Source organism: Triticum aestivum, chromosome 5B, assembly GCF_018294505.1.
Source record: "Triticum aestivum cultivar Chinese Spring chromosome 5B, IWGSC CS RefSeq v2.1, whole genome shotgun sequence".
In the NCBI taxonomy this organism is placed as follows: Eukaryota; Viridiplantae; Streptophyta; class Magnoliopsida; order Poales; family Poaceae; genus Triticum; species Triticum aestivum.
This window is the reverse complement of record NC_057807.1, coordinates 70,551,237-70,577,188: the sequence shown is the minus strand read 5'-3', so window position 1 is coordinate 70,577,188 and position 25,952 is coordinate 70,551,237. Positions and strand designations below refer to the sequence as shown.

Below are 25,952 nucleotides of genomic sequence, written 5' to 3'. Positions count from 1 at the left end.
AGGATAGTTTAAAAAGAGCATATCCTGCTGTGTGCGAGCTGCAGCAGACTCAACAAGGATGGATCAGTATGAGGTATTGGAGCAGATTGGGAAAGGAGCATTCGGCTCTGCTCTGTTGGTGAGGCACAAGGTGGAGAAGAAGAAGTGAGGCTGACTAGCACCCCCCTTCACTCGCCTTCTATGGCCAGTTTTGTTTCAGTCATTTTGATGCTTAGTTTCGTGCAGGTATGTGCTGAAGAAGATTCGGCTTGCGCGGCAAACGGACCGCACTCGCCGGTCTGCCCACCAGGAGGTAAATCTTCTTCTGCTTCATCTTCCCAAGCTACACTTTTCATTTTTGGGTGCCTATTTATGATTTGAAGGGAAAAATCTTTTGTTCATCAAGACCAGCTTACTGATGTCATTTTTGATACGAACTATAAGTAGACGTGGTGCAGATTTAGTTATGTAAATAAATTACCACCTGATGGTGCTATTGAGTTTAGCTGGCCAGTGATGAATTGATCCGAATCATTGAACTAGCAAGATATATTGTCTTGTGTTGTGCTTTCCTTTCACTGAATTGTGCGGAATTGTTCTTCATGCAGATGCAGCTTATTGCAACTGTGAGAAATCCGTTCATCGTGGAGTACAAAGATTCGTGGGTAGAGAAGGTAGGTAAAAGGACAAAAAAGACCTAAACTGGCAAGCAGGAAGGCGAAATTGCTTCAGTTTTACTTAATATATGTGTTATGCTCATTCTGTCTATTTGAACTTTCAGGGTTGCTATGTCTGCATTGTAATTGGTTATTGTCAGGGAGGAGACATGTATGTTACCCTGTGATGTCCTTTTAAACAGTTTTTCACAAACTTTAGTCCCTGTAGTTAACACAATATGTATTGGTCCAGGTCTGAAGCTATTAAAAGAGCTAATGGTACCTATTTCTCTGAGGAGGTGCAGTTCTTGCCTTGCTTTTATTTTGTCATCTTTAAGTTGTTTTGTCGAGGAACGCACTTTTAACTGTTCTCATTTTGCAGAAGCTTTGCAAGTGGCTCGTGCAGCTCCTTATGGCTCTTGATTACTTGCACACAAACCACATTCTTCACCGTGATGTGAAGGTCAGTGACAACTGACAGTGCTTCAATTGGAGCGTATGATGGTACTTGTATTTGTAAGGCGTGATAATAATGTGTACTGATGCTGCTAATTTGTTTCAGTGCTCCAATATTTTCATTGCCAGGGACCAAACTATAAGACTCGGTACGTAGCTTAGTCCCAGAAAAAGTGCAATACTTTATGTATGAGTTATGCAATCCTGGTAATGATGTGATTCCAAATTTAATAACATGCAGGTGACTTTGGGCTTGCAAAAATACTGACTTCTGATGATCTGGCGTCTTCCGTAAGTGATCAAAATATTTTTTGTCTTTCTTATGCATAGTCGATGGTGTACTTAGTACTATATTGCTCTGAACCTAGGTGGTAGGAACACCAAGCTATATGTGCCCAGAACTTCTTGCTGATATACCATATGGTAGCAAGTCTGATATTTGGTCTCTAGGTATGTATCACTTCTATGTGATAAATCAGTTTCCTGAAAACTTGTGATTCCATACTTATATATATATTTTTTCTGTTTCAGGATGTTGTATATACGAAATGACTGCTCTCAGGCCTGCCTTTAAAGCTTTCGTAAGTCTCTAGATTTCCTTATTTTTTGTGCCCATGGATGTAATTAGTTTATAGATTATTGCAAATTGTTGGTCAAACTTCAAACTACAAAGTAACATTATTGTTTACCTGCTGAGCACTTTATGCTCTTTAAGTTAGATTATTTGACACGTCTAGGACGTTTATGTTCTATTATTAGTAAACCTGCATTGTACTAATAACTAGGCTCACATTGTACTAACCATGTAAGGCCCCAGAAATTAATGAGGGTTTGGTTGTCATTAATTCATGGCAGGACATGCAAGCTTTGATTAACAAGATCACAAAGTCAATAGTATCACCATTGCCTACCAAATATTCTGGTCCATTGTAAGTTAGCAAGCTTTTTTGTTTCTCACTCAATTTTGCTTGTCATCTTACCCGAATGGAGCATGCTTAACTTTTACTTCCTTCATGCAGTCGGGGACTTATTAAGAGCATGCTGCGGAAAAGCCCAGAGCACAGACCAAGCGTAATTCCTCAGAGTCATTTGCCAATCTACCATTTATTTTCATACAAATTTGTTCTCTGATGCACATACCCACTTATACCTGTATAGGCTGGAGAACTGCTGAAACATCCTCAACTTCAGCCTTATGTGTTTCAAGTCCAACTGAAGTCTAGTCCTACTCGCAATATTCATCCCATCAATGAATCTCTGACTGACAAAGTTAAGAAGATGACAGTACCTGATGATGTCCCTGATTCTGCGCGCAGAAGAATGGTCAGGAGAAACTCTTTGGGAAGTCATAGGATCGTGACATTTAGCAAGCCATCACCCGAGCGTAACTCTGTTAGTTCTACTCGGAGCATCAAGGAATATACAACTACTCAGAGTTGCAAAGAGTTATCGGTTGACAGCAGTCAGGCTGAGGATGACGAGGTTACCAGTAAAGCCATGATAACCAAGACATCAAGCATCCTAAGGACTCCCAAGAGTAATCCAGCCAAGACATTCACAAGTAGAAACAGGCTTGAAACTCCAAAAACATCTTATAACAGAACAAACCGCGCTGAGGTATTTTTTGCCATTGATTCTTTATGCTCTAATAAATATTACTGATAAACTTGTTCTCCATTTGTTAGTGAAATGCCATAGTCCTCAATCATAGGCGTGGCTCTAACATGAATTTGCATTCTTTAGTTTGCTACTTGCTTAAGCAAATGTTTGAATATTCATTGAGCGTCTAATTTCTCCCGTGCAGCCGCCCTCAGTGACACCTGTGAACAAGAGTGCTCGACTGGCTCGAAGAGTATCCCTCCCGCTGTCGACATATGAAACGCCCATCAAGCGCAGCATCAGCATTGTTGACCAGCTAGGCTCCCCTGATGTCTCCATGAACGCGCCTCGAATCGACAGGATCGCAGAGTTTCCACTTGCTTCATCCGAGGACCCCTTCCACTCCATCCACAAGCTCTCTTCAGCTCACGGCTCATGCTCCACCCCTCCCTTCATCAACCGGTCGATCACCAAGGACAAGTGCACGATCCAGGTGCTCCGCGCGGACGGCGGGGACAACGGGAGCGACTCGTCTGGCCGCAACGCCACGGCCGCGTCGAGCCGGGGCTCCAACGACTCGAGGCTGCAGCGGTTCGACATGTCGTCGTTCCAGCAGCGCGCGGAGGCGCTGGAGGGGCTGCTGGAGTTCAGCGCGCAGCTGCTGCAGCAGGAGAGGTACGACGAGCTGGGGATCCTGCTGAAGCCGTTCGGCCCCGAGAAGGCGTCCCCCAGGGAGACGGCCATCTGGCTCTCAAAGAGCTTCAAGGAGACGACGTAGCGGCAGCGCCCGTCTCCACGGTCGGTCGGTCGCCATTTTTGTAACGTGATGCGCGACCGACCGACGTAGCTGAGGTAGTTGAATTAAATCGGTGTTAGGCCTGAAGTTTAGCTGCTGGGACCAAAGCAAACACCATCTCAGTGTTGCTGTTTCCCTAACTTGTTAGCTATAGCTAGTAAGTAACCCCAGTTCACTAGTAGCAGCAGTAGAAGCACTAGTAGCACTAGTAGTAGTAGTAGAATTGTACTGCTAAGTTGGAACCCTGGATCCGGCAAGACCTTGAACCCTTGTAGCCATGCTGCCTGCCTTGCCCCATTTCAATCATGCCATGATCCTCTATGCTATGCCTATGCCATGATCTGTCTCCTGATTGGGTCAATGCAAGAATCCTATGCCTCCTACGAGCATAGGTAGCAAGTTTAAAAATGCTGGAATGGAAGCTTTCATGTTATTCCGACTTGAAAATCCATGCGTGGATGGGTAGATGCCATGTGATGTACCTAACCTAAGCCCTGTGTCTGCGCGCGCGGCTTGATTCCAAGCTGAATTTAAACCACGGCTTGTCCTTAAACAAGCGAGGATCTCAGCCGGGGCAAGCTGCCAAACGGGGCGGCGTGGCCATGTGGTGACGAGAAAACAAAAACAAGAACCTGGGGGTTTGGCACGGGGCCGAATCTCCCCATGTGCCCAGCTGCCTTTGATAGGAGACGGGAGAGGAGAACGATGGCGTGGATCTCGGGAGCACGGCGCACGGGGTATGTCTTGGCGCCATGCGGGCGTCGCAGAGGCAACGGTACCGTGTAGATGGAGATGGAGAACAGTCTCCTTGTCGATCCATTGCATCCGTCTTGGGAGATTACAGCCGGTGGCGTATGCTCTTGAGTCTTTGCCAAGCAAACACCCTTTGCCTTGCATTGGTAATCTACAAGTGCTGGCTAATGAACACATCAATCAAAATGTGCTTTTGTTTATCAGGGCCTCTCGTTTTTCTAGATGAGTTTTGGAATGCATTATGTTCATCTTTCCCCCTGATTCTTTCTTGAGGGTTTATGGGCATAGAGTACTACAGTAGGCAGCAGGAGTTTCAAGTGTGGCCTGAGCCATTCCGACGGTCCTTTTTTTGGGAAAAAAAAAAGCGTGGGATGCAATCTCAGACATGAAGCATAATAAGGCACCGGGGCCAAATGGGTTTCGGGCTGAGTTCTATGAGAAATTCTGGTCGGTCATCAAGGGTGATACTATGCTTAAGTTTTTTTTTGTGAGGGAGATATTATGCTTATGTTAGTAGAGTTAGACAGTGAGAATTTTCCATTGTACGAACCAAACTTCGGCATTATCACCGTTCTTTGTAAAAAAAGAAGAGGCTATTAAGATACAACAGTCTCATCCAATTTGTTTATTCAATGTTAGCTTTAAGATTTTCATCAAAAGTTGCAGCTAATCGTGTGACTGCAATTGCTCACAAGGTGGCAAGATCTACACAAATGGCTTTCATGCCTGGAAGACAAATCCCAGAGGGAGTTGTGGTTTTGCATGAAACCATCCACGAGTTGCACTCTAAGAAATTCGATGGAGTTATCCTCAAGATGGACCTTGAAAATACGTATGATAAAGTTGAATGTCCTTTTTTGCAGCAAGCTATGCGCATGAAAGGCTTTCCAGTAAAATGGTGTCGATCGGTCGATTCATTTGTTTGTGAGGGTAGTGTAGGTGTGAAGGTAAATAATGACATTGGTCATTATTTTCAGATGAGAAAGAGAGTATGCGAGGGGATGCTCTATCGCCCATCCTTTTCAATATTGTTGCAGACCTTCTAGCCGTTTTTTTTTCTCGAATACGCGTGGGTGTGCGTACCATTTTATAAAGAAGAAGGGGTAAGACTTCCCAGCAGTTTACAACGTTCGTTACACGGCTATCGCCAACCACCTCCGCCAACATCCGCCTATATACAGACCAACTACTCACCCACCGCCCACCTTGCCAGTCCTGCAAAAACTCCATCTAGACCCCCTCCTAGAAGCCCTGCTTGTCTCCATATCCTGCCCTCGCTATTGAACTGCCAGATGACCTGGGTAGTGGAGGGTACCGCACCATCAAACACAATATCATTCCGGTGCTTCCAGATGACCCACATGCCTAGCAGACACAACGCTCGCATGGTTCGCTGTTGTTCCGTATGTTGCTCTTGTCTAATGCACCAAGAGCCTAAAGTGTCGTCGGCCAGTGGTTCCAACTCTGGCCGACCCATCACCACGCTAATCTAGTGCCACACCTCCTTGGATATGATGCAGTTTACCATGAGATGATTCATTGTCTCGTCATGCTGGTCACAAAAAGGGCATGCGTCCTGGTGGGGTAGTCCATGCCTCGCCAACCGGTCAGACGTCCAGCAACGGTTCTTGAGGGCTAGCCACACGAAGAAGCGGCACTGTAGCGGCGTCCTCGACTTCCAAGTGAATCCGGACGTTGGTGCAACCTCCAATCCCGCAAATCTTGCCGCATATGCTGAGTGGGCAGAGAACTCACCATTCTTTTCCCAAGCCCAATTGATGGAGTCTTGCACATCTGTATTGAGCTGCACCGTCTCTACTCTTGTCCATAGTGTCAGGAGCTGCTGCTGCACGATCTCATCCATGTCCGACCCAATGTCTCCTGGCCAGGCTGCATTCTCCATAGCTGCAACAACTGTTCTCGTCGACCTAACCTTCATTGGGACCCTGTCGTAGATCAGCGGCGCAAGCTCACCAATGAGGAATCCATGTAGCCATCGATCCTCCCAGAATAGTGTTTCTTTCCCGTCTCCTACAACCGCCATCGCCGCCGCCTGAAATAGGGCCACCGAATCTTTGGGCACAATGATAGGGAGTCCTGACCAGGGTCTCGACTCGTCTGTTCTCTGGATCCAAGGCCATCTCGCCTTCAGAGCTGTATTCATCCATCCAAGGTTTGGGATTCCCAGGCCGCCAACCCATTTTGGCCTACAGACCATGTCCCACGCGACCGCACAGTTCCCACCATTAGCCTCCTTTTTGCCGCACTAGAGGAATCCACGACATATCTTAACCATCGCCGAAAGTGTCTCTGGAGGTAAGTCGAGTGCCAACATCGTGTGTATCGGGATCGCGCATAGCATCAAGGTAACCAGAATTAGACGCACACTCTTCAGTAGTAATGTTGCCTGCTAGTTGGGTAGGCAGTTCGCCAGCTGGTCAACGACACCCTAAAACCGCGCCTTCGTTTGCTTCCAAATTGTTAGAGGTAGACCCAAGTACTTGCATGGAAATGCCCCACTCATGCCACCCGGCAAGGTACATACTGCGTCCACCTCCTCATGAGAGCACCTGTGGCCATTGCAACACTTTTTGTCATGTTTACGGATAATCCAGATGCATGTCCGAATAGGTCCAAAATGGCTCTGCACACCCTGGACTCTAGCTCCACCGGCTTGAAAACCATCCCATCATCTGCGAACATCGAGACTCGCTGGTGAACACAGGAGCGGGCAAGGGGTGCTAACAATCCTTTGGCCGCTGCGAATTTGAATAGGTACTACAGTGGCTCCATGCAGAGAATAAAGACCATTGGGAACAACGGCTCCCCTTGCCTTAGCCCTTAACAGTTTAAGAATGGCTTCCCCGGTATCCCGTTTACCATGATCCTTGTCGAGGAAGTTCCATCTCCTCCCAAAGCCCATCTGCGTCAGCACCTCCAAAATAAACGACCATTGAACAGAGTCGAATGCCTTTGAAATGTCAAGTTTTAGCATGATCGTCGGTTGTTTCAGAGTTGTGGCCTTTGATTGGACAGAGGGTTTTGGTCAGAATGCGATAGACGGTTCTAGGCACATAAAGCAAATCCTTCACGAGGAAGGTTGTTCTTGGAGCTTGGACTTGATGCGAAGGCTTCATCAACACTTGCATGAGATGATTTGAAAGTTCAGATTCCTCATATATGAGCCTTGCACCTTCTGACGGAGGACTAGTTGGAACAACATGAAGCAATTTAGAGGCTGGAGCTTTATAGTGAGTATTATCAGTCATCCAGTCTAGTACCCATGAGTTGACGTCTAAAGCACTTCCAGAAATGTACAGAGTTGCATAGAATTGAAGAATTAGTTCTTCATTCCAATCACATATATCAGAACAGAAGGAAAGGAGTCCAACTTCGTGAAGAACAGTCAGAATTGGAGTAAAGCATGGAATGGACTCCATATCCACATGATGATTTTGCCTGTGTTGGAAGACCTTTTCCTTTTCATACAGAACTGTGGCATAGAAATTCATCTGGGTAGCAGTCCAGAACCTCTTGCGCCTTAATCTTGATGAGTCATAAGGGTTTTCATCAGTGAAGAAATGATGCTCAGCGAAGAAGTTGGCCTTGTTGAATTTTGGCCTCTTTGTGCTAGACAAAGGATTTGTGGGCTTGGGCTGAAGATTTGAAGTGATGGGCTTGACAATCTCCTTAGGCACAGCTTTGGTTGCACCCGAATGAGGAATTTGAGCGTCAGGTTCTTCAACAGCAGTCTGGGTGTTGATTTCAAGAGCTGATGCAGGTGGAATATCTTCAGGAATAGATGTGAGTGGAGTTGGACATCCTTTAAATCTGGTTAATATTTCTTTAGTCTGTGCAGGAGACTGAGGAACTTGAGTGAGAGGTGTGGTAATTGGTGAATTGGGGTGAGCAGTCTCCTAATATTCATCATTTATAAGTGGAGTGGTTGAACCAATGTCCACACCCTCATCAGTTTCTTCAACACCAGCCTCCTCAGCAGTGAACTGAGGCTAGGGCGACGATACCTGCACGGGTGAAGCATTAGCATCCACCATAATTTCTTCATCAATCTGCTCTGAGGAAGCAGCAAAATGAGTTTCTTCATCACTTTCGTCATATGGAATGACATATTCTTCACCAAATGGGACTATCTCTTTTGATGGCACTACAGAAATAGGAATGACACCAATTGGTTCACTTCAGGAACTTATCAAAGTCCTCAATTTCTTTGGAGCTAAGGATTCTGCAGATGTTGACGCTTTCCTTTTCTTTGTGGTTTCCTTCTCCGTAGCCTTTGTTTTCTTCACTCCTGATGCAAAAGGAAGTGTGACTGTCTTCACCCTTGAAGACTTTGTAGGAGGAGCAGGGGATGAAGTGGGTGCAGTTTCTTCAGGCACGACTGATGCAGTCACCCTGAAAATTTCAGATACTTCAAGCTCAGTAGAGTCTTCAGCTAGCCTGGGTTGTTCTTCGAGCGCAACATTGAGTGTTGCCCTGGTAGTTTCTTCAGGAGCAGGAATTTCTTCAGTTGTCCTGGTAAATGCTTTAGCAGCCTAAATTTCTTCAGCTGCACTTGCAAATTTTTTAGCAGGCTGAGCAGATGTTCTTGCCTAAGGAATTTGTGGTTGCGATTGAGCAGCAACACTTGTGTTGTGGTCCTTGGCGGTTTTGTTGGCAATGTTGACGAATCTGACCTTGGCACCCAGCCAATCAGCATGATAGCGATCAAATTCATCACCGAGGTTTTTAATCTCCTTTTGCACAGTGACAAGTTCTTCAGGAGACAAAGTTAGAACATTGTTCCTAGGAAAGTGCTCTTTTTTGTACCAGTCCTTCACCTTTTTGGACTTTCACAAAGCACATACCTTGACAAAGTTTTGTAGAAGTTCAAAATGGATCAAGCAAAGAAAGGGTTCTTGCCTGTGTTACAAGGTGTGAAGTTGATCAGACTCAATGCCCGACCACTGCAGAAGATAGAGAGAAAATGAAAGGTGTTCCCTATGCTTCAGCCATAGGCTCTATCATGTATGCAATGCTGTGTACCAGACCTGATGTGTGCCTTGCTATTAGTTTAGCAGGGAGGTACCAAAGTAATCCAGGAGTGGATCACTGGACAACGGTCAAGTACATCCTGAAATACGTGAAAAGGACTAAGGATATGTTTCTCGTTTATGGAGGTGACAAAGAGCTCGTCGTAAATGGTTACGTGGATGCCAGCTTTGACACTGATTTGGATGACTCTAAGTCACAAACCGGATACGTGTTTATATTGAACGGTGGAGCTGTCAGTTGGTGCAGTTCTAAACAAAGCGTCGTGGCAGGATCTACGTGTGAAGCGGAGTATATAGCTGCTTCAGAAGCAGCAAATGAAGGAGTCTGGATGAAGGAGTTAATATCCGATCTAGGTGTCATACCTAGTGCATCGGGTCCAATGAAAATCCTTTGTGACAATACTTGTGCAACTGCCTTGGCAAAGGAATCCAAATTTCACAAGAGAATCAAGCACATCAAAAGACGCTTCAATTCCATTCGCGATCAAGTCAAGGAGGGAGACATAGAGATTTGCAAGATACATACGGATCTGAATATTGTAGACCCGTTGACTAAGCCTCTCTCACGAGCAAAACATGATCAACACCAAGACTCCCTGGGTGTTAGAATCATTACTATGTAATCTAGATTATTGACTCTAGTGCAAGTGGGAGACTGAAGGAAATATGCCCTAGATGCAATAATAAATTTGTTATTTATATTCCCTTATATGATGATAAATGTTTATTATTCATGCTAGAATTGTATTAACCGGAAACTTAGTACATGTGTGAATACATAGACAAACATAATGTCACTAGTATGCCTCTACTTGAATAGGTCGTTAAATCAAAGATGGTTATGTTTCCTAACCATATACATGAGTTGTCATTTGATTAATGGGATCACATCATTAGAGAATGATGTGATTGACTTGACCCATTCCGTTAGCTTAGCACTTGATTGTTTAGTTTGTTGCTATTGCTTTCTTCATGACTTATACATGTTCCTATGACTATGAGATTATGCAACTCCCGAATACCGGAGGAACACTTTGTGTGCTACCAAACATCACAATGTAACTGGGTGATTATAAAGGTGCTCTACAGGTGTCTCTGATGGTACTAGTTGAGTTGGCATAGATCAAGATTAGGATTTGTCACTCCGATTGTCGGAGAGGTATCTCTGGGCTCTCTCGGTAATGCACATCACTATAGGCCTTGCAAGCAATGTGACTAATGAGTTAGTTGCGGGAGGATGCACTACGAAACGAGTAAAGAGACTTGCTGGTAACGAGATTGAACTAGGTATTGAGATACCGACGATCGAATCTCGGGAAAGTAACATACCGATGACAAAGGGAACAACGTATGTTGTTATGCAGTTTGACCGATAAAGATCTTCGTATAATATGTAGAAGCCAATACGAGCATCCAGGTTCCGCTATTGGTTATTGACTGGAGACGTGTCGGTCATCTCTACATAGTTCTCAAACCCGTAGGGTCCGCACGCTTAACGTTTGGTGACGTTCGGTAATATGAGTTTATGTGTTTTGATGTATCGAAGGTAGTTCGGAGTCCCGGATATTATCACGAACATGACGAGGAGTCTCGAAATGGTCGAGACATAAATATCGATATATTGGATGATTATATTTGGACATTGGAATAGTTCCGGGTGAAATTGGGATTTTACCAGAGTAGCGGGAGGTTATCGGAACCCCCCGGTAAGTGTATGGGCCTTATTGGGCCATAGTGGAGAGAGAGAGAGGAGACCAGGGCAGGCCGCGCGCCCCTCTCCCTCTCGTCCGGATTGGACTAGGAGGGGGGGGGGGCAGGGCCCCCCTTTCCTTCCTCTCTCTCTCTCCCCTTTCCTTCTCTCCTAGTCCAACTTGGGAAGGGGGGGAATCCTACTCCCGGTGGAAGTCGGAATCCTCCAGGGCGCGCCATATGAGGGCCGACCCTCCCCCCTCCTCCACTCCTTTATATACGGGGGAGGGGGCAACCCATAGACACACAAGTTGATCATTGATCTTTTAGCCGTGTGCGGTGCCCCCTCCACCATAATCCACCTCGGTCATACCGTAGCGGTGCTTAGGCGAAGCTCTGCGTCGGCAGCTTCATCAACACCATCATCACGCCGTTGTGCTGACGGAACTCTCCCTCGAAGCTCTTCTGGATCGTGAGTTCGTGGGACATCACCGAGCTGAACGTGTGCAGATCGTGGAGGTGCCGTACGTTTGGTACTAGGATCGGTCGATCGTGAAGACGTATGACTACATCAACCACATTGTCATAACGCTTCCACTTACGGTCTACGAGGGTACATGGACGACACTCTCCCCTCTCATTGCTATGCATCACCATGATCTTGCGTGTGCGTAGGATTTTTTTGAAATTACTACATTCCCCAACGGTGGTATTAGAGCCAGGTTTATGCGTAGATGTTATATGCATGAGTAGAACACAAGTGAGTTGTGGGCGATACTAGTCATACTACTTACTAGCATGTCATACTTTGATTCGGCTGTATTGTTGGATGAAGTGGCCCGGACCGACATTACGAGTACGCTTACGCGAGACTGGTTCTACCGACGTGCTTTGCACACATGTTGCTGGCGGGTGTCAGTTTCTCCAACTTTAGTTGAATCGAGTGTGGCTATGCCCGGTCCTTGTGAAGGTTAAAATAGCACATACTTGATGAAATATCGTTGTGGTTTTGATGCGTAGGTAAGAACGGTTCTTGCTTAGCCCGTAGCAGCCACGTAAAACTTGCAACAACAAACTAGAGGACGTCTAACTTGTTTTTGCAGGGCATGTTGTGATGTGATATGGTCAAGACATGATGCTATATTTTATTGTATGAGATGATCATGTTTTGTAATGGAGTTATCGGCAACTGACAGGAGCCATATGGTTGTCGCTTTATTGTGTGAAATGCAATCACCATGCAATTATTTACTTTATCATTAAGCGGTAGTGATAGTCGTAGAAGCAATAGTTGGCGAGACGACAACGATGCTACGGTGGAGATCAAGGTGTCGCGCCGATGACGATGGTGATCATGACGGTGCTTTGGAGATGGAGATCAAAGGCACAAGATGATGATGGCCATATCATATCACTTATAATGATTGCATGTGATGTTTATCTTTTATGCATCTTATTTTGCGTAGATCAACGGTAGAACTATAAGATGATCTCTCACTAAATTTCAAGGTATAAGTGTTCTCCCTGAGTATTCACCGTTGCGAAAGTTTGTCGTGCAGAGACACCACGTGATGATCGAGTGTGATAAGCTCTACATTCACATACAACGGGTGCAAGCCAGTTTTGCACACACAGAATACTCAGGTTAAACTTGACGAGCCTAGCATATGCAGATATGGCCTCAGAACACTGAGACCAAAAGGTCGAGCGTGAATCATATAATAGATATGATCAACATAGTAATGTTCACCATTGAAAACTATTCCATCTCACGTGATGATCATACATGGTTTAGTTGATATGGATCACGTGATCACTTAGATGATTAGAGGGATGTTTATCTAAGTGGGAGTTCTTAAGTAATTTGATTAATTGAACTTTAATTTATCATGAACTTAGTACCTGATAGTATTTTGCATGTCTATGTTGTTGTAGATAGATGGCCCGTGTTGTTGTTCCGTTGAATTTTAATGCGTTCCTTGAGAAAGCTAAGTTGAAAGATGATGGTAGCAATTACACGGACTGGGTCCGTAACTTGAGGATTATCCTCATTGCCGCACAGAAGGATTACGTCCTGGAAGCACCGCTAGGTGTACCACCCGCGCCGGCAACTGCAGACATTGTGAATGCCTAGCAGTCGCGTGTTGATGACTACTCGATAGTTCAGTGTGCCATGCTTTACGGCTTAGAACCAGGACTTCAACGACATTTTGAACATCGTGGAGCATATGAGATGTTCCAGGAGTTGAAGTTAATAGTTCAAGCAAATGCCCGGATTGAGAGATATGAAGTCTCCAATAAATTCTACAGCTGCAAAATGGAGGAGAATAGTTCTGTTAGTGAACATATACTCAGAATGTCTGGGTACTACAATCACTTGATTCAATTGGGAGTTAATCTTCCGGATGATAGTGTCATTGACAGAATTCTTCAATCACTACCACCAAGCTACAAGAGCTTTGTGATGAACTATAATATGCAAGGGATGGATAAGACAATTCCCGAGCTCTTCGCGATGCTAAAGGCTGCGGAGGTAGAAATCAAGAAGAAGCATCAAGTGTTGATGGTCAACAAGACCACCAGTTTCAAGAAAAAGGGTAAACAGAAGAAGGGGAACTTCAAGAAGAATGGCAAGCAAGTTGCTGCTCAAGTGAAGAAGCCCAAGTCTGGACCTAAGCCTGAGACTGAGTTCTTCTACTGCAAAGGGACTGGTCACTGGAAGCGGAACTGCCCCAAGTATTTGGCGGATAAGAAGGATGGCAAGGTGAACAAAGGTATATGTGATATACATGTTAGTGATGCGTACCATACTAACGCTCACAGTAGTGCGTGGGTATTTGATACTGCTTCTGTTGCTAATATTTGCAACTCGAAACTGGGACTACGGATTAAGCGAAGATTAGCTAAGGACGAGGTGATAATGCGCATGGGAAATGGTTCCAAAGTCGATGTGATCGCGGTCCGCACGCTACCTCTACATCTACCTTTGGGATTAGTTTTAGACCTGAATAATTGTTATTTGGTGCCAGCGTTGAGCATGAACATTATATCTGGATCTTGTTTGATGCGAGATGGTTATTCATTTAAATCTGAGAATAATGGTTGTTCTGTTTATATGAGTAATATCTTTTATGGTCATGCACCCTTGAAGAGTGGTCTATTTTTATTGAATCTCAATAGTAGTGATGCACATATTCATAATATTGAAGCCAAGAGATGCAGAGTTGATAATGATAGTGCAACTTATTTGTGGCACTGCTGTTTGGGTCATATTGGTGTAAAGCGCATGAAGAAACTCCATTCTGATGGACTTTTGGAATCACTTGATTATGAATCACTTGGTACTTGCGAACCATGCCTCATTTGCAATATGACTAGCTAAAACTCCGTTCTCCGGAATAATGGAGCGAGCAACAGATTTGTTGGAAATCATACATACTGATGTATGTGGTCCGATGAATATTGAGGCTCGTGGCGGGTATCATTATTTTCTCACCTTCACAGATGATTTAAGCAGATATGGGTATATCTACTTAATGAAACATAAGTCTGAAACATTTGAAAAGTTCAAAGAATTCCAGAGTGAAGTGGAAAATCATCGTAACAAGAAAATAAAGTTTCTACGATCTGATCGTGGAGGAGAATATTTGAGTTACGAGTTTGGTCTTCATTTGAAACAATGCGGAATAGTTTCGCAACTCACGCCACCCAGAACACCACAGCGTAATGGTGTGTCCGAACATCGTAGCCGGACTTTATTTGATATGGTGCGATCTATGATGTCTCTTACTGATTTACCGCTATTGTTTTGGGGTTATGTTTAGAGACGGCTGCATTCACGTTAAATAGGGCACCATCTAAATCCGTTGATACGACGCCTTATGAACTGTTGTTTGGCAACAAACCAAAATTGTCGTTTCTTAAAAGTTTGGGGCTGTGATGCTTATGTGAAAAAGCTTCAACCTGATAAGCTCGAACCCAAATCGGAGAAATGTGTCTTCATAGGATACCCAAAGGAGACTGTTGGGTACACCTTCTATCACATATCCGAAGGCAAGACATTCGTTGCTAAGAATGGATCCTTTCTATAGAAGGAGTTTCTCTCGAAAGAAGTGAGTGGGAGTGAGGGAGTCCTGGACTAGGGGGTGTCCGGACAGCCGGACTATCATCGTCAGCCAGACTCCAAGACTATGAAGATACAAGATTGAAGACTTCGTCCCGTGTCCGGATGGGACTTTCCTTGGCGTGGAAGGCAAGCTTGGAAATACGGATATGTAGATCTCCTACCATTGTAACCGACTCTGTGTAACCCTAGCCCTCTCCGGTGTCTATATAAACCGGAGGGTTTTAGTCCGTAGGACAACACAACCATTACAACAATCATACCATAGGCTACCTTCTAGGGTTTAGCCTCCTTGATCTCGTGGTAGATCCACTCTTGTACTACCCATATCATCAATATCAATCAAGCAGGAGTAGGGTTTTACCTCCATCGAGAGGGACCGAACCTGTGTAAAAACATCGTGTCCCTTGTCTCCTGTTACCATCCGCCTAGACGCACAGTTCGGGACCCCCTACCCGAGATCCGCCGGTTTTGACACCGACATTGGTGCTTTCATTGAGAGTTCCTCTGTGTCGTCACCGATAGGCTTGATGGCTTCTTCAATCAACAACAATGCCGTCTAGGGTGAGACTTTTCTCCCCGAACAGATCTTCGTGTTCGGCGGCTTCGCACTGCGGGCCAATTCACTTGGCCATCTGGAGCAGATCGAAAGCTACGCCCCTGGCCATCAGGTCAGGTTTGGAAGCCTAAAACTTCACGGCTGACATCCGCGGGGACTTGATCTTCGATGGAGTCGAGCCACAGCCGAGCGTGCCGCACTGTCACGATGGGCATGATCTAGCTCTGCCGCCGGACAGTACCCTTGAGGCCGCACACTAATCCGCTCCGACCCATAGTTCGGAGCCGATCGCGCAGATCAAGGACGGGTGGCTGGACACCGCCTCGGGGGCTGCAACTTCTACGGCGATAGAGCCGAATACTGATCTTGTCCCTTATAAAGCTCATGACTCTAAGGCGCCGGACTCCTTGCCGGACTCCGAACCTCCTGCGCCCCTGCCAATCGAATCCGATTGGGCGCCGATTATGGAGTTCACCGCCGCGGACATCTTTCAGCACTCACCCTTTGGCGACATCCTGAATTCGCTAAAGCATCTCTCGTTATCAGGAGAACCCTGGCTGGAATACGGTCAGGATGGTTGGGATGCGGACAACGAAGAAATTCAAAGCCCACCCACCACCCACTTTGTAGCCACTGTCGACGATTTAACTGACATGCTAGACTACGACTCCGAAGACATCGACGGCATGGATGACGATGCCGGAGACGATCAAGAACCAGCGCCTACAGGGCACTGGAAGACCACCTCATCATATGACATATACATGGTGGACACCCCAAAGGATGGGGGCGGCGAAGAAGTAGCGGAGGCAGATTCCTCTAAGAAACAGCCCAAGCGCCGACGTCAGCGGCGCCGCTCTAAATCCCGCCACGGCAAGAATGGAGATTCTGGCACCGGAGATAATAACACCCCAGAGAGTGCCGAAGACAACCCCCTCCAGCAAGATTCAGCACAGGAGGACGGGGAAGCCAGCCCTCGAGAGAGAGCGGCAGACGAGGAGGATGACAATTACATGCCTCCCTCCGGAGATGAGGCAAGCCTCAACGACGATGAATTTGTCGTGCCCGAGGATCCCGTCGAACAAGAGCGTTTTAAGCGCAGGCTAATGGCCACGGCGAACAGCCTAAAGAAAAAGCAGCAACAGCTTCAAGCTGATCAAGACCTGCTGGCCGATAGATGGACCGAGGTCCTCGCGGCCGAAGAGTATGAACTCGAACGCCCCTCCAAAAGTTACCCAAAACGCAAGTTGCTCCCCTGACTAGAGGAAGAAGCATACAAACCTTCATCACCAGCGCACAATACGGCAGACCGACCACCCCGTGGTCGCGACAGAGAGGCATCTAGGCCCTCCACCAGAACCGTACCCTGGCACCGCTTGAAAAGTACGAAGCCACGGGGGAATGCGCCAGACTTGCGGGATATATTGGAGGACAAGGCAAGACAATCCAGATCTATCTACGGATCACGTGGGCGCCCCACGACCCACAACGACTACCGTCGCGCCGGATACAACAACTCCGGCTGGGCCGAACACAGCAGACAACGCTCTCTTGAGCTGCGTCGTGATATTGCTCAATATAGAGGCGCCGCACACCCATTATGCTTCACTGACGAAGTAATGGATCATCAAATCCCTGAAGGGTTTAAACCCGTTGAATCCTACGATGGCACAACAGACCCCGCGGTTTGGATCAAAGATTATCTCCTTCATATCCACATGGCCCACGGCGACGATCTCCACGCCATCAAGTATCTCCCACTCAAGCTTAAAGGACCAGCTCGGCATTGGCTTAACAGCTTGCCCGCAGAGTCAATTGGGTGTTGGGAAGACCTAGAAGCCGCATTCCTCGACAACTTCCAGGGAACATACGTGCGACCACCAGACGCCAATGACCTAAGCCACATAATTCAGCAACCAGACGAATCGGCCAGACAGTTCTGGACACGGTTCTTAACAAAGAAAAATCAAATCATCGACTGTCCGGATGCAGAGGTCCTCGCAGCCTTCAAACATAACATCCGCGACGAGTGGCCGGCCCGGCACCTAGGACAGGAAAAGCCGAAATCCATGGCAGCCCTCACATCACTCATGACCCGCTTCTGTGCGGGAGAGGACAACTGGCTAGCTCGCAGCAACAACCTCAGCAAAAATGCTGGCAGTCTGGATACTAAGGACCACAATGGCAGGTCGCGTTGAAACAAAAACAAACGCCGCGTTAACGGCGATAACAATGAGGATACGGCAGTCAACGCCGGATTCAGAGGCTCTAAACCCGGTCAACCGAAGAAGCCATTCAAAATAACTACTCCGGGTCCGTCCAATTTGGACCGAATACTCGACCGCTCTTGCCAGATACATGGCACCCCGGAAAAGCCAGCTAACCACACCAACAGGGATTGTTGGGTATTCAAGCAGGCAGGCAAGTTAATTGCCGAAAACAATGACAAGGGGTTGCACAACGACGACGAGGAAGAAACCCGACCGCCGAACAGTAGAGGACAGAAGGGTTTCCCCCCACAAGTGCGAACGGTAAATATGATATACGCAACCCACATACCCAAGAGGGAGTGGAAGCGTGCACTCCGGGACGTATATGCGATGGAGCCAGTCGCCTCGAAGTTCAACCCATGGTCCTCTTGCCCGATCACTTTCGATCGAAGGGACCACCCCACCAGTATCCGCCATGGAGGATTCGCCGCATTGGTTTTAGACCCAATCGTCGATGGATTTCACCTCACTAGGGTCCTCATGGACGGCGGCAGCAGCCTGAACCTGCTTTATTAGGATACAGTGAGAAAGATGGGCATAGACCCCTCAAGGATTAAACCTACAAAGACGACCTTCAAAGGCGTCATACCTGGTGTCGAGGCCAATTGTACAGGCTCGGTCACACTAGAAGTGGTCTTCGGATCCCCGGATAATTTTCGAAGCGAGGAGTTAATCTTCGACATAGTCCCGTTCTGCAGTGGCTATCACGCCCTGCTCGGACGAACCGCGTTTGCAAAGTTCAACGCGGTGCAGCATTATGCATACCTCAAGCTCAAGCTGCCAGGCCCTCGTGGAGTCATCACGGTCAATGGAAACACTGAACGCTCCCTCTGAACGGAGGAACACACAGCGGCTCTCGCGGCAGAAGTACAGAATAGCCTCTTAAGGCAATTTTCGAGTCCGGCCGTTAAAAGACCGGACATGATCAAACGCGCCCGGAGCAACATACATCAAGACCACCTGGCACGTTCCGAGCACGTGTAGCAATGCGGCCCCACCCCCAGCCCCTGCATGATTGCAAGACAAGCTCCTCGCGTACATCATTACGCTCTAGAGATACCTTGGGCATAGGGGGAGGGGCACGACCACGGTAGGCCCAGAGTGCGGCTCAACCACACCAGGGGCTCCTAAGTGTGTCGCTCTTTTTCTTTTCCTTTTTTTATTTTATCTTATCTACAGGACTCCGTTTACAAGAGGTCCTATCCGGCAGTAGATCGGCCGAACTCACGATGCAACAGCCAGGGAGGATCAAGGGCTACGACGAACACTCAGGCGGTCTCCATTACGAGCATTAAATCTGTTTATTACAGAATTCCGCAGCCCACCCCTGGAGGGTGACATGATTAAATAGTCCAAACCCTTGCTTTCCGCACCATTTGTATCGTTCTGCACTCATAGCAGAATTCCTTGAAATAAACAATGCAGCACTTTTGCCTATAATTGCATTACTTTTTTTTACATATATGTTCATTAATGACATCTTGCACCCGTACATCTTGGTACGGCCGAATACACCAGGGGCTTGTGTTCCCCGCATTATGGTGTGATAAGTCCGAACACTTTCACAAGTGCGGCACCCCAAACTTATAGCATTATATGCATCGGCTCCGAATCATGTCTTGGGTCAATAGTTGGGTTTTCCCAGCTCCCATGTTTTGGTACCTTACGTTCCGTTCTGTCGGCTAAGGTAGCACTGGGAGAACCACTACGATTGCGCCCCGGTTGAGCTGGGCGAGCGCCTCAGTGGAGAAAGCTAAAACTGACTGTCATGATAAGGCGAGAGACTGGTCGCTGTTCGAGAGGTCTTTTCGAGTCCCTAAAGACTTACACCGCTTAGAGCGAGGAACCGGATAGTATCTGGCCCAGGCGTGGATAGCGCCCCGAACTCGGTCTTCCGACACTAGGGGCTTCGCCGAAATTTAAAATTATAGAATTCTATGGCTAAGTGAGAGTGTTCAAGCATTATAAGTCCGGTTGCCTTGTTCGTTGTGTTGAGCGCCTCCCTAGATGGACCCAAAAATGGGAACAAGAGCCCTCAAGTTTATCCCGAACACCCCAGCACTCGTGGCATGGGGGCTGAAGCCGACGACTTGCCATCTCTCAGATTTGATATACGGCCGCACAGAAGGTAATATGTTAAATCAAACATGCGTTGCTTAGCGCATATGAACAATGTTTTCAGCACACAGGATAACACATGGTGAGTCTACTCAATAATTACATCTCTGGGGCACTCATCCGCAATCTTGCGGGCACCCTTCAGGACAGTCTTATAGTACATCTCGGGCGTACGATACTCTTTGCCCGGCGGCGGCGCGTCCGTCAGGAGCCTCTCCGCATCCAGCCTGCCCCAATGCACCTTTGCGCGGGCAAGGGCCCGACGGGCACCTTCAATACAGGCGGAGCGCTTGATGACCTCCACCCAGGGGCACGCATCCACCAGCCGCCGCACGAGGCCGAAGTAGCTCCCAGGCATGGCCTGTCCAGGCCATAGCCGGACTATTAGGCCCTTTATGGCCTGCTCGGCTACCTTGTGGAGCTCGACCAGCTGCTTCAGCTGGTCGCTAGGGGGCACCGGATGACCGGCCTCAGCGTACTGAGACCAGAAGACCTTCTCCGTTGAGCTCCCCTCTTCAGCCCGGTAGAATGCGGCGGCATCGGACACGCTGCGAGGCAGATCTGCAAACGCCCCTAGAGAGCTCCGAATTCAGGTAAGTAACAGGTAATTTACATTCACATGCTTGCTTTGCATGAAAAATGCCTTACCCGCCGCTATCTTCTTCATCGCCTCAATCTCCTGGAGGGACTTATGGGCCTCGGCCTTGGCGGCTTTGGCACTTTCAAGAGCCGAGGCAAGCTCGGACTCTCGAGTCTTCGAGTCGCGCTCCAAACTCTCATGCTTCTCCATGAGAGCCTGGAGCTCTTGCCGCACCTCCGCCACCCATGCCTCCTGCTTCTCTCGCTCCGCCCGTTCCGCGGCCGCATTGCGTTCGGCCGCGGACACGGCCTCCTTCAGGGTCGCCACCTCGCTCGTGGCCCCTGCAGTACCCATGTTATCCTTATTATTTCTATTTGCAACCAAAATCCTTTTCTGTAAGGTACAAATTTCAAAGTGGTGTTACTCACCTTCTTTGTCCTCGAGCTGCTTCTTGGCAAGGCCGAGCTCTCGCTCGGACCGCTCGAGATCCTGCTTCAAAGCACCGACCTCCGCAGTCAGTGCGGCAGAGGTCAGCAGCGCAGCCTGCAAACCCATATTGACATAATTTTTAGCACTCCTGCGTATATCTTTTATAGATCCCCAGTCCGGTTTTTTTCCGAACACCGAACCGAGCATCAGGGGCTACTGTCTATGCGATATTACATCATGTATTTTAAAGCTTCTTACCTCAAAGCCTGTTAGAAGGCTGTTGCAAGCTTCGGTCAGCCCGCTCTTGGCGAGCTGAACCTTCTGAATCACCGCACTCATAATAGTGTGGTGTTCTTCCTCGATGGAAGCGCCGTTGAGCACCTCCAACAAGTTGTCCGGCGCCTCCGGTTGGACGGAGGCCGCCGGTGTCACGGTCTTGCCCTTCTTGTGAAGGGGCCTCCTGCCGGACTCCGGAACCATTGCGGGTTCCGGCGCGGAGTCCGACACGAAGTCCGGGAGGTTGCCTTGTGGCACCTCCGGAGCCTCCCCCTCCTGGCGGGTGCCCTCCTGGGATCCCACCTCGGCGTCCTCAGCACCGCGAGGGGTGGAGGCGGTCGGAATGGAATCCAAGTCCGACGGCGCCAAGGACCCGCTGGATGAAGCGGGAAGATCCTCCTCAGCCGGGCTACAGATAGTATGCGGCATTAGAAGGACACTACGTGGCACGAAAAAGAAATTACAAATCACTCAGGAGTCCGGATACTTACGATCTTGCCCGGGGCTTGGCCCTTGAGGGCCACTCCTCGTCGCCGTCGTTGGCGTGGGTGGTGCTGTCCGGACGAAGGGTCCTTCCCCTCTTAGACCCTTCGACCTCCCCCGTTGGGGAAGCCTTCCTTTTCCTCTCTCCCCCCTCCGGGGGAGAGTCCTCTTTCTCCTCCTCGTCTTCGGGGGAGGAGTCCGCCTCGGAGCCATCAAACGATGAGTCCGATATCACCTGGCGCCGGGAACTTCTTCGAGTTCCCGCGGCCTTCTTCTTGGCCTTCTTCTCCGGCACCACATAAAGTGCCGGTACTAGCAGCCCCGCTAACCGGGCGTCCGCTGGTTCTTCGGGAAGGGGAGCCGGACAGTCTACCTGTCCGGACGTCCTCTGCCAGTCCTGTCAAAGGCATTGGGAGTTTTAGATCCCACATAACATTAAATTGTGAAAGAAAATAAATGTCCCATAGAGGATAACAAAGCTTACCTCGCCGGCTGGGCGCTTGGTGCTGAATCTGCGGTCTTCCGCCGCGGACGCGGGGGCTTCTCCGCCCTTGAACAGCACCCTCCAGGCATCTTCGTACGTCATGTCAAAGAGCCCGCTCAGGGTCCGGTGCTATGCCAGATCGAACTCCCACAAATTAAAGGCCCGCTGTTGGCAGGGGAGAATCCGGCGGACGAGCATGACCTGGATCACATTGACAAGCCTAAGCTTCTTGTTCACCAAGGTCTGGAGACAGGACTGGAGTCCTGTCAGCTCCTCCGAACTGCCCCATAGCAAGCCCTTCTCTTTCCAGGAGGTGAGCTGCATCGGGATACCGGATCTACACTCTGGGGCTGCCGCTATTTTGGGTCACGCGGCTCGGTGATGTAGAACCACCCCGATTGCCACCCCTTGACGGACTCCATGAAGGCCCCTTCGAGCCAGATGACGTTGGGCATCTTGTCCAACATGGCGCCTCCACACTCCTCTTGGACGCCCTTCACTACCTTCGGCTTGACATTGAAGGTCTTGAGCCACAGGCCGAAGTGGGGCTGGATGCAGAGGAAGGCCTTGCACACGACGATAAACGCCGAGATGTTGAGGAAATCCAGGCCGAGATTGTGGAAATCCAGATTGTGGAAATCCAGGCCGTAGTAGTACATGAGCCCCCGGACGAAGGGATGCAACGGGAAGCCCAGTCCGCGGAGGAAGTGGGGAAGGAATACAACACTCTCATGGGGCCTGGGGGTGGGGATGAGCTGCCCCTTGTCGGGCAGCCGGTGCGCGATGTCGCCGGACAGGTATCCGGCGCCGCGCAACTTCTTGATGTGCTCCTCCGTAATGGAGGAAGCCAACCACTTGCCTCCCGCTCCGGACATGACTGGAGAAGGTTGAGACGAGATGTGCGGGCTTGGGCGCTGGAGCTCGAGTGCGCGGAGATGGATAAGCAAAGGAGGAAGAAGGCGTAGGTACAAAGGTGGATCCTTATCCCCTTATATATGGGCGGACGAAGACTATGCGTCCCCACCGGCCTGGTAAAACTCGCTTATCTCCCAAGCGCCACCATCAATGGCGCGGTTGTGTTACCCACGTCCGTATTGATGAGAATCCCGGAATAAGGGGAACACGATCTTTGCTTCGACAAGACGTGCCAAGGAAACCGCTTCGCTAAACGCGCTAAGGTGGTATAATAAAAAACGATTCAAGTAAAGGCTTGGTAGTGGTGTGACGTCATGCCACAAAATACGTCAGCAGATTGAACTTGTGTACATGTTATTCTCTATACGGTGGAATGTGGAAATTATTTTGCAGAGCCGGACACTATCCTGGTGTTCACAATCTTCTATGAATTATTCGGAGGAGGAACCCGCCTTGCAATGCCGAACAATATGCGCGCCGGACTCATCGTCATTGAAGCCTGGTTCAGGGGCTACTGAGGGAGTCTTGGACTAGGGGGTGTTCGGACAGCCGGACTATCATCGTCAGCCGGACTCCAAGACTATGAAGATACAAGATTGAAGACTTCGTCCCGTATCCGGATGGGACTTTCCTTGGCGTGGAAGGCAAGCTTGGCAATACGGATATGTAGATCTCCTACCATTGTAACCGACTCTCTGTAACCCTAGCCCTCTCCAGTGTCTATATAAACCGGAGGGTTTTAGTCCGTAGGACAACACAACCATTACAACAATCATACCATAGGCTAGCTTCTAGGGTTTAGCCTCCTTGATCTCGTGATAGATCCACTCTTGTACTACCCATATCATCAATATCAATCAAGCAGGAGTAGGGTTTTACCTCCATCAAGAGGGCCCGAACCTGGGTAAAAACATCGTGTCCCTTGTCTCCTATTACCATCCGCCTAGACGCACAGTTCGGGACCCCCTACCCGAGATCCGCCGGTTTTGACACCGACAGGGAGGAAAGTAGAACTTGATGAGGTAACTGTACCTGCTCCCTTGTTGGAAAGTAGTTCATCACAGAAATCAGTTCCTGTGATCCCTACACCAATTAGTGAGGAAGCTGATGAGAATGATCATGACACTTCAGATCAAGTTACTACCGAACCTTCTAGGTCAACCATAATAAGATCCGCACCAGAGTGGTACGGTAATCCTATTCTGGAGGTCATGTTATTTGACCATGGCGAACCTACGAACTATGAGGAAGCGATGATGAGCCTAGATTCCGCGAAATGGCTTGAAGCCATGAAATCTGAGATGGGATCCATGTATGGGAACAAAGTGTGGACTTTGGTTGACTTGCCCGATGATCGGCAAGCCATCAAGAATAAATGGATCTTCAAGAAGAAGACTGACGCTGACGGTAATGTTACTGTCTACAAAGCTCGACTTGTTGCGAAAGGTTTTTGAAAAGTTCAAGGAGTTGACTATGATGAGACCTTCTCACCTGTAGCGATGCTTAAGTCCGTCCGAATCATGTTAGCAATTGCCGCATTTTATGATTATGAAATTTGGCAAATGGATGTAAAGACTGCATTCCTGAATGGATTTCTGGAAGAAGAGTTGTATATGATGCAACCTCAAGGTTTTATCGATCCAAAGGATGCTAACAAAGTGTGTAAGCTCCAGCGATCCATCTATGGACTGGTGCAAGCATCTCGGAGTTGGAATAAACGTTTTGATAGTGTGTGATCAAAGCATATGGTTTTATACAGACTTTTGGAGAAGACTGCATTTACAAAAAGGTGTGTGGGAGCTCTGTAGCATTTCTAATATTATATGTGGATGACATATTATTAATTGGAAATGATATAGAATTTCTGGATAGCATAAAAGGATACTCGAATAAGAGTTTTTCAATGAAGGACCTCAGTGAAGATGCTTATATATTGGGCATCAAGATCTATAGAGATAGATCAAGACGCTTAATTGGACATTCACAAAGCACATACCTTGACAAAGTTTTGCAGAAGTTCAAAATGGATCAACGAAAGAAAGGGTTCTTGCCTGTGTTACAAGGTGTGAAGTTGAGTCAGACACAATGCTCGACCACTGCAGAAGATAGAGAGAAAATGGAAGGTGTTCCCTATGCTTTAGCCATAGGCTCTATCATGTATGCAATGCTGTGTACCAGGCCTGATGTGTGCCTTGCTATTAGTTTAGCAGGGAGGTACCAAAGTAATCCAGGAGTGGATCACTAGACAACGGTCAAGAACATCCTGAAATACCTGAAAAGGACTAAGGATATGTTTCTCATTTATGGAGGTGACAAAGAGCTCATCGTAAATGGTTACATCGATGCAAGCTTTGACACTGATCCGGATGACTCTAAGTCACAAACCGGATTCGTGTTTATACTGAACGGTGGAGCTGTCAGTTGGTGCAGTTCTAAACAAAGCGTCGTGGCAGGATCTACGTGTGAAGCGGAGTATATAGCTGCTTCAGAAGCAGCAAATGAAGGAGTCTAGATGAAGGAGTTCATATCCGATCTAGGTGTCATACCTAGTGCATCGGGTCCAATGAAAATCTTTTGTGACAATACTGGTGCAATTATATCCAGATTTCACAAGAGAACCAAGCACATCAAAAGGTGTTTCAATTCCATGCGCGATCAAGTCAAGGAGGGAGACATAGAGATTTGCAAGATACATACGGATCTGAATGTTGCAGACCTGTTGACTAAGCCTCTCTC

The 25,952-nt window shown here is 48.0% G+C and overlaps 1 protein-coding gene across 1 annotated transcript in view; it reads left to right on the top strand.

Moving 5' to 3' along the window:
* Positions 1 to 3,805, top strand: part of LOC123110459 (serine/threonine-protein kinase Nek2) — a 5,425-nt gene extending 1,620 nt beyond the window's left edge. Inside the window, exons 2-15 of the mRNA XM_044530984.1 lie at positions 3 to 144; positions 226 to 292; positions 588 to 653; positions 761 to 807; positions 889 to 934; positions 1,018 to 1,098; positions 1,198 to 1,240; positions 1,333 to 1,382; positions 1,460 to 1,541; positions 1,623 to 1,672; positions 1,947 to 2,020; positions 2,111 to 2,162; positions 2,250 to 2,708; positions 2,896 to 3,805. Of these exons, the coding sequence (XP_044386919.1) occupies positions 59 to 144; positions 226 to 292; positions 588 to 653; positions 761 to 807; positions 889 to 934; positions 1,018 to 1,098; positions 1,198 to 1,240; positions 1,333 to 1,382; positions 1,460 to 1,541; positions 1,623 to 1,672; positions 1,947 to 2,020; positions 2,111 to 2,162; positions 2,250 to 2,708; positions 2,896 to 3,468 (1,776 nt within the window). The 5' untranslated portion in view covers positions 3 to 58 and the 3' untranslated portion in view covers positions 3,469 to 3,805. The remainder of the gene's footprint in view (positions 1 to 2; positions 145 to 225; positions 293 to 587; positions 654 to 760; positions 808 to 888; positions 935 to 1,017; positions 1,099 to 1,197; positions 1,241 to 1,332; positions 1,383 to 1,459; positions 1,542 to 1,622; positions 1,673 to 1,946; positions 2,021 to 2,110; positions 2,163 to 2,249; positions 2,709 to 2,895) is intronic.
* The last annotated feature ends 22,147 nt before the right edge of the window (positions 3,806 to 25,952 follow it).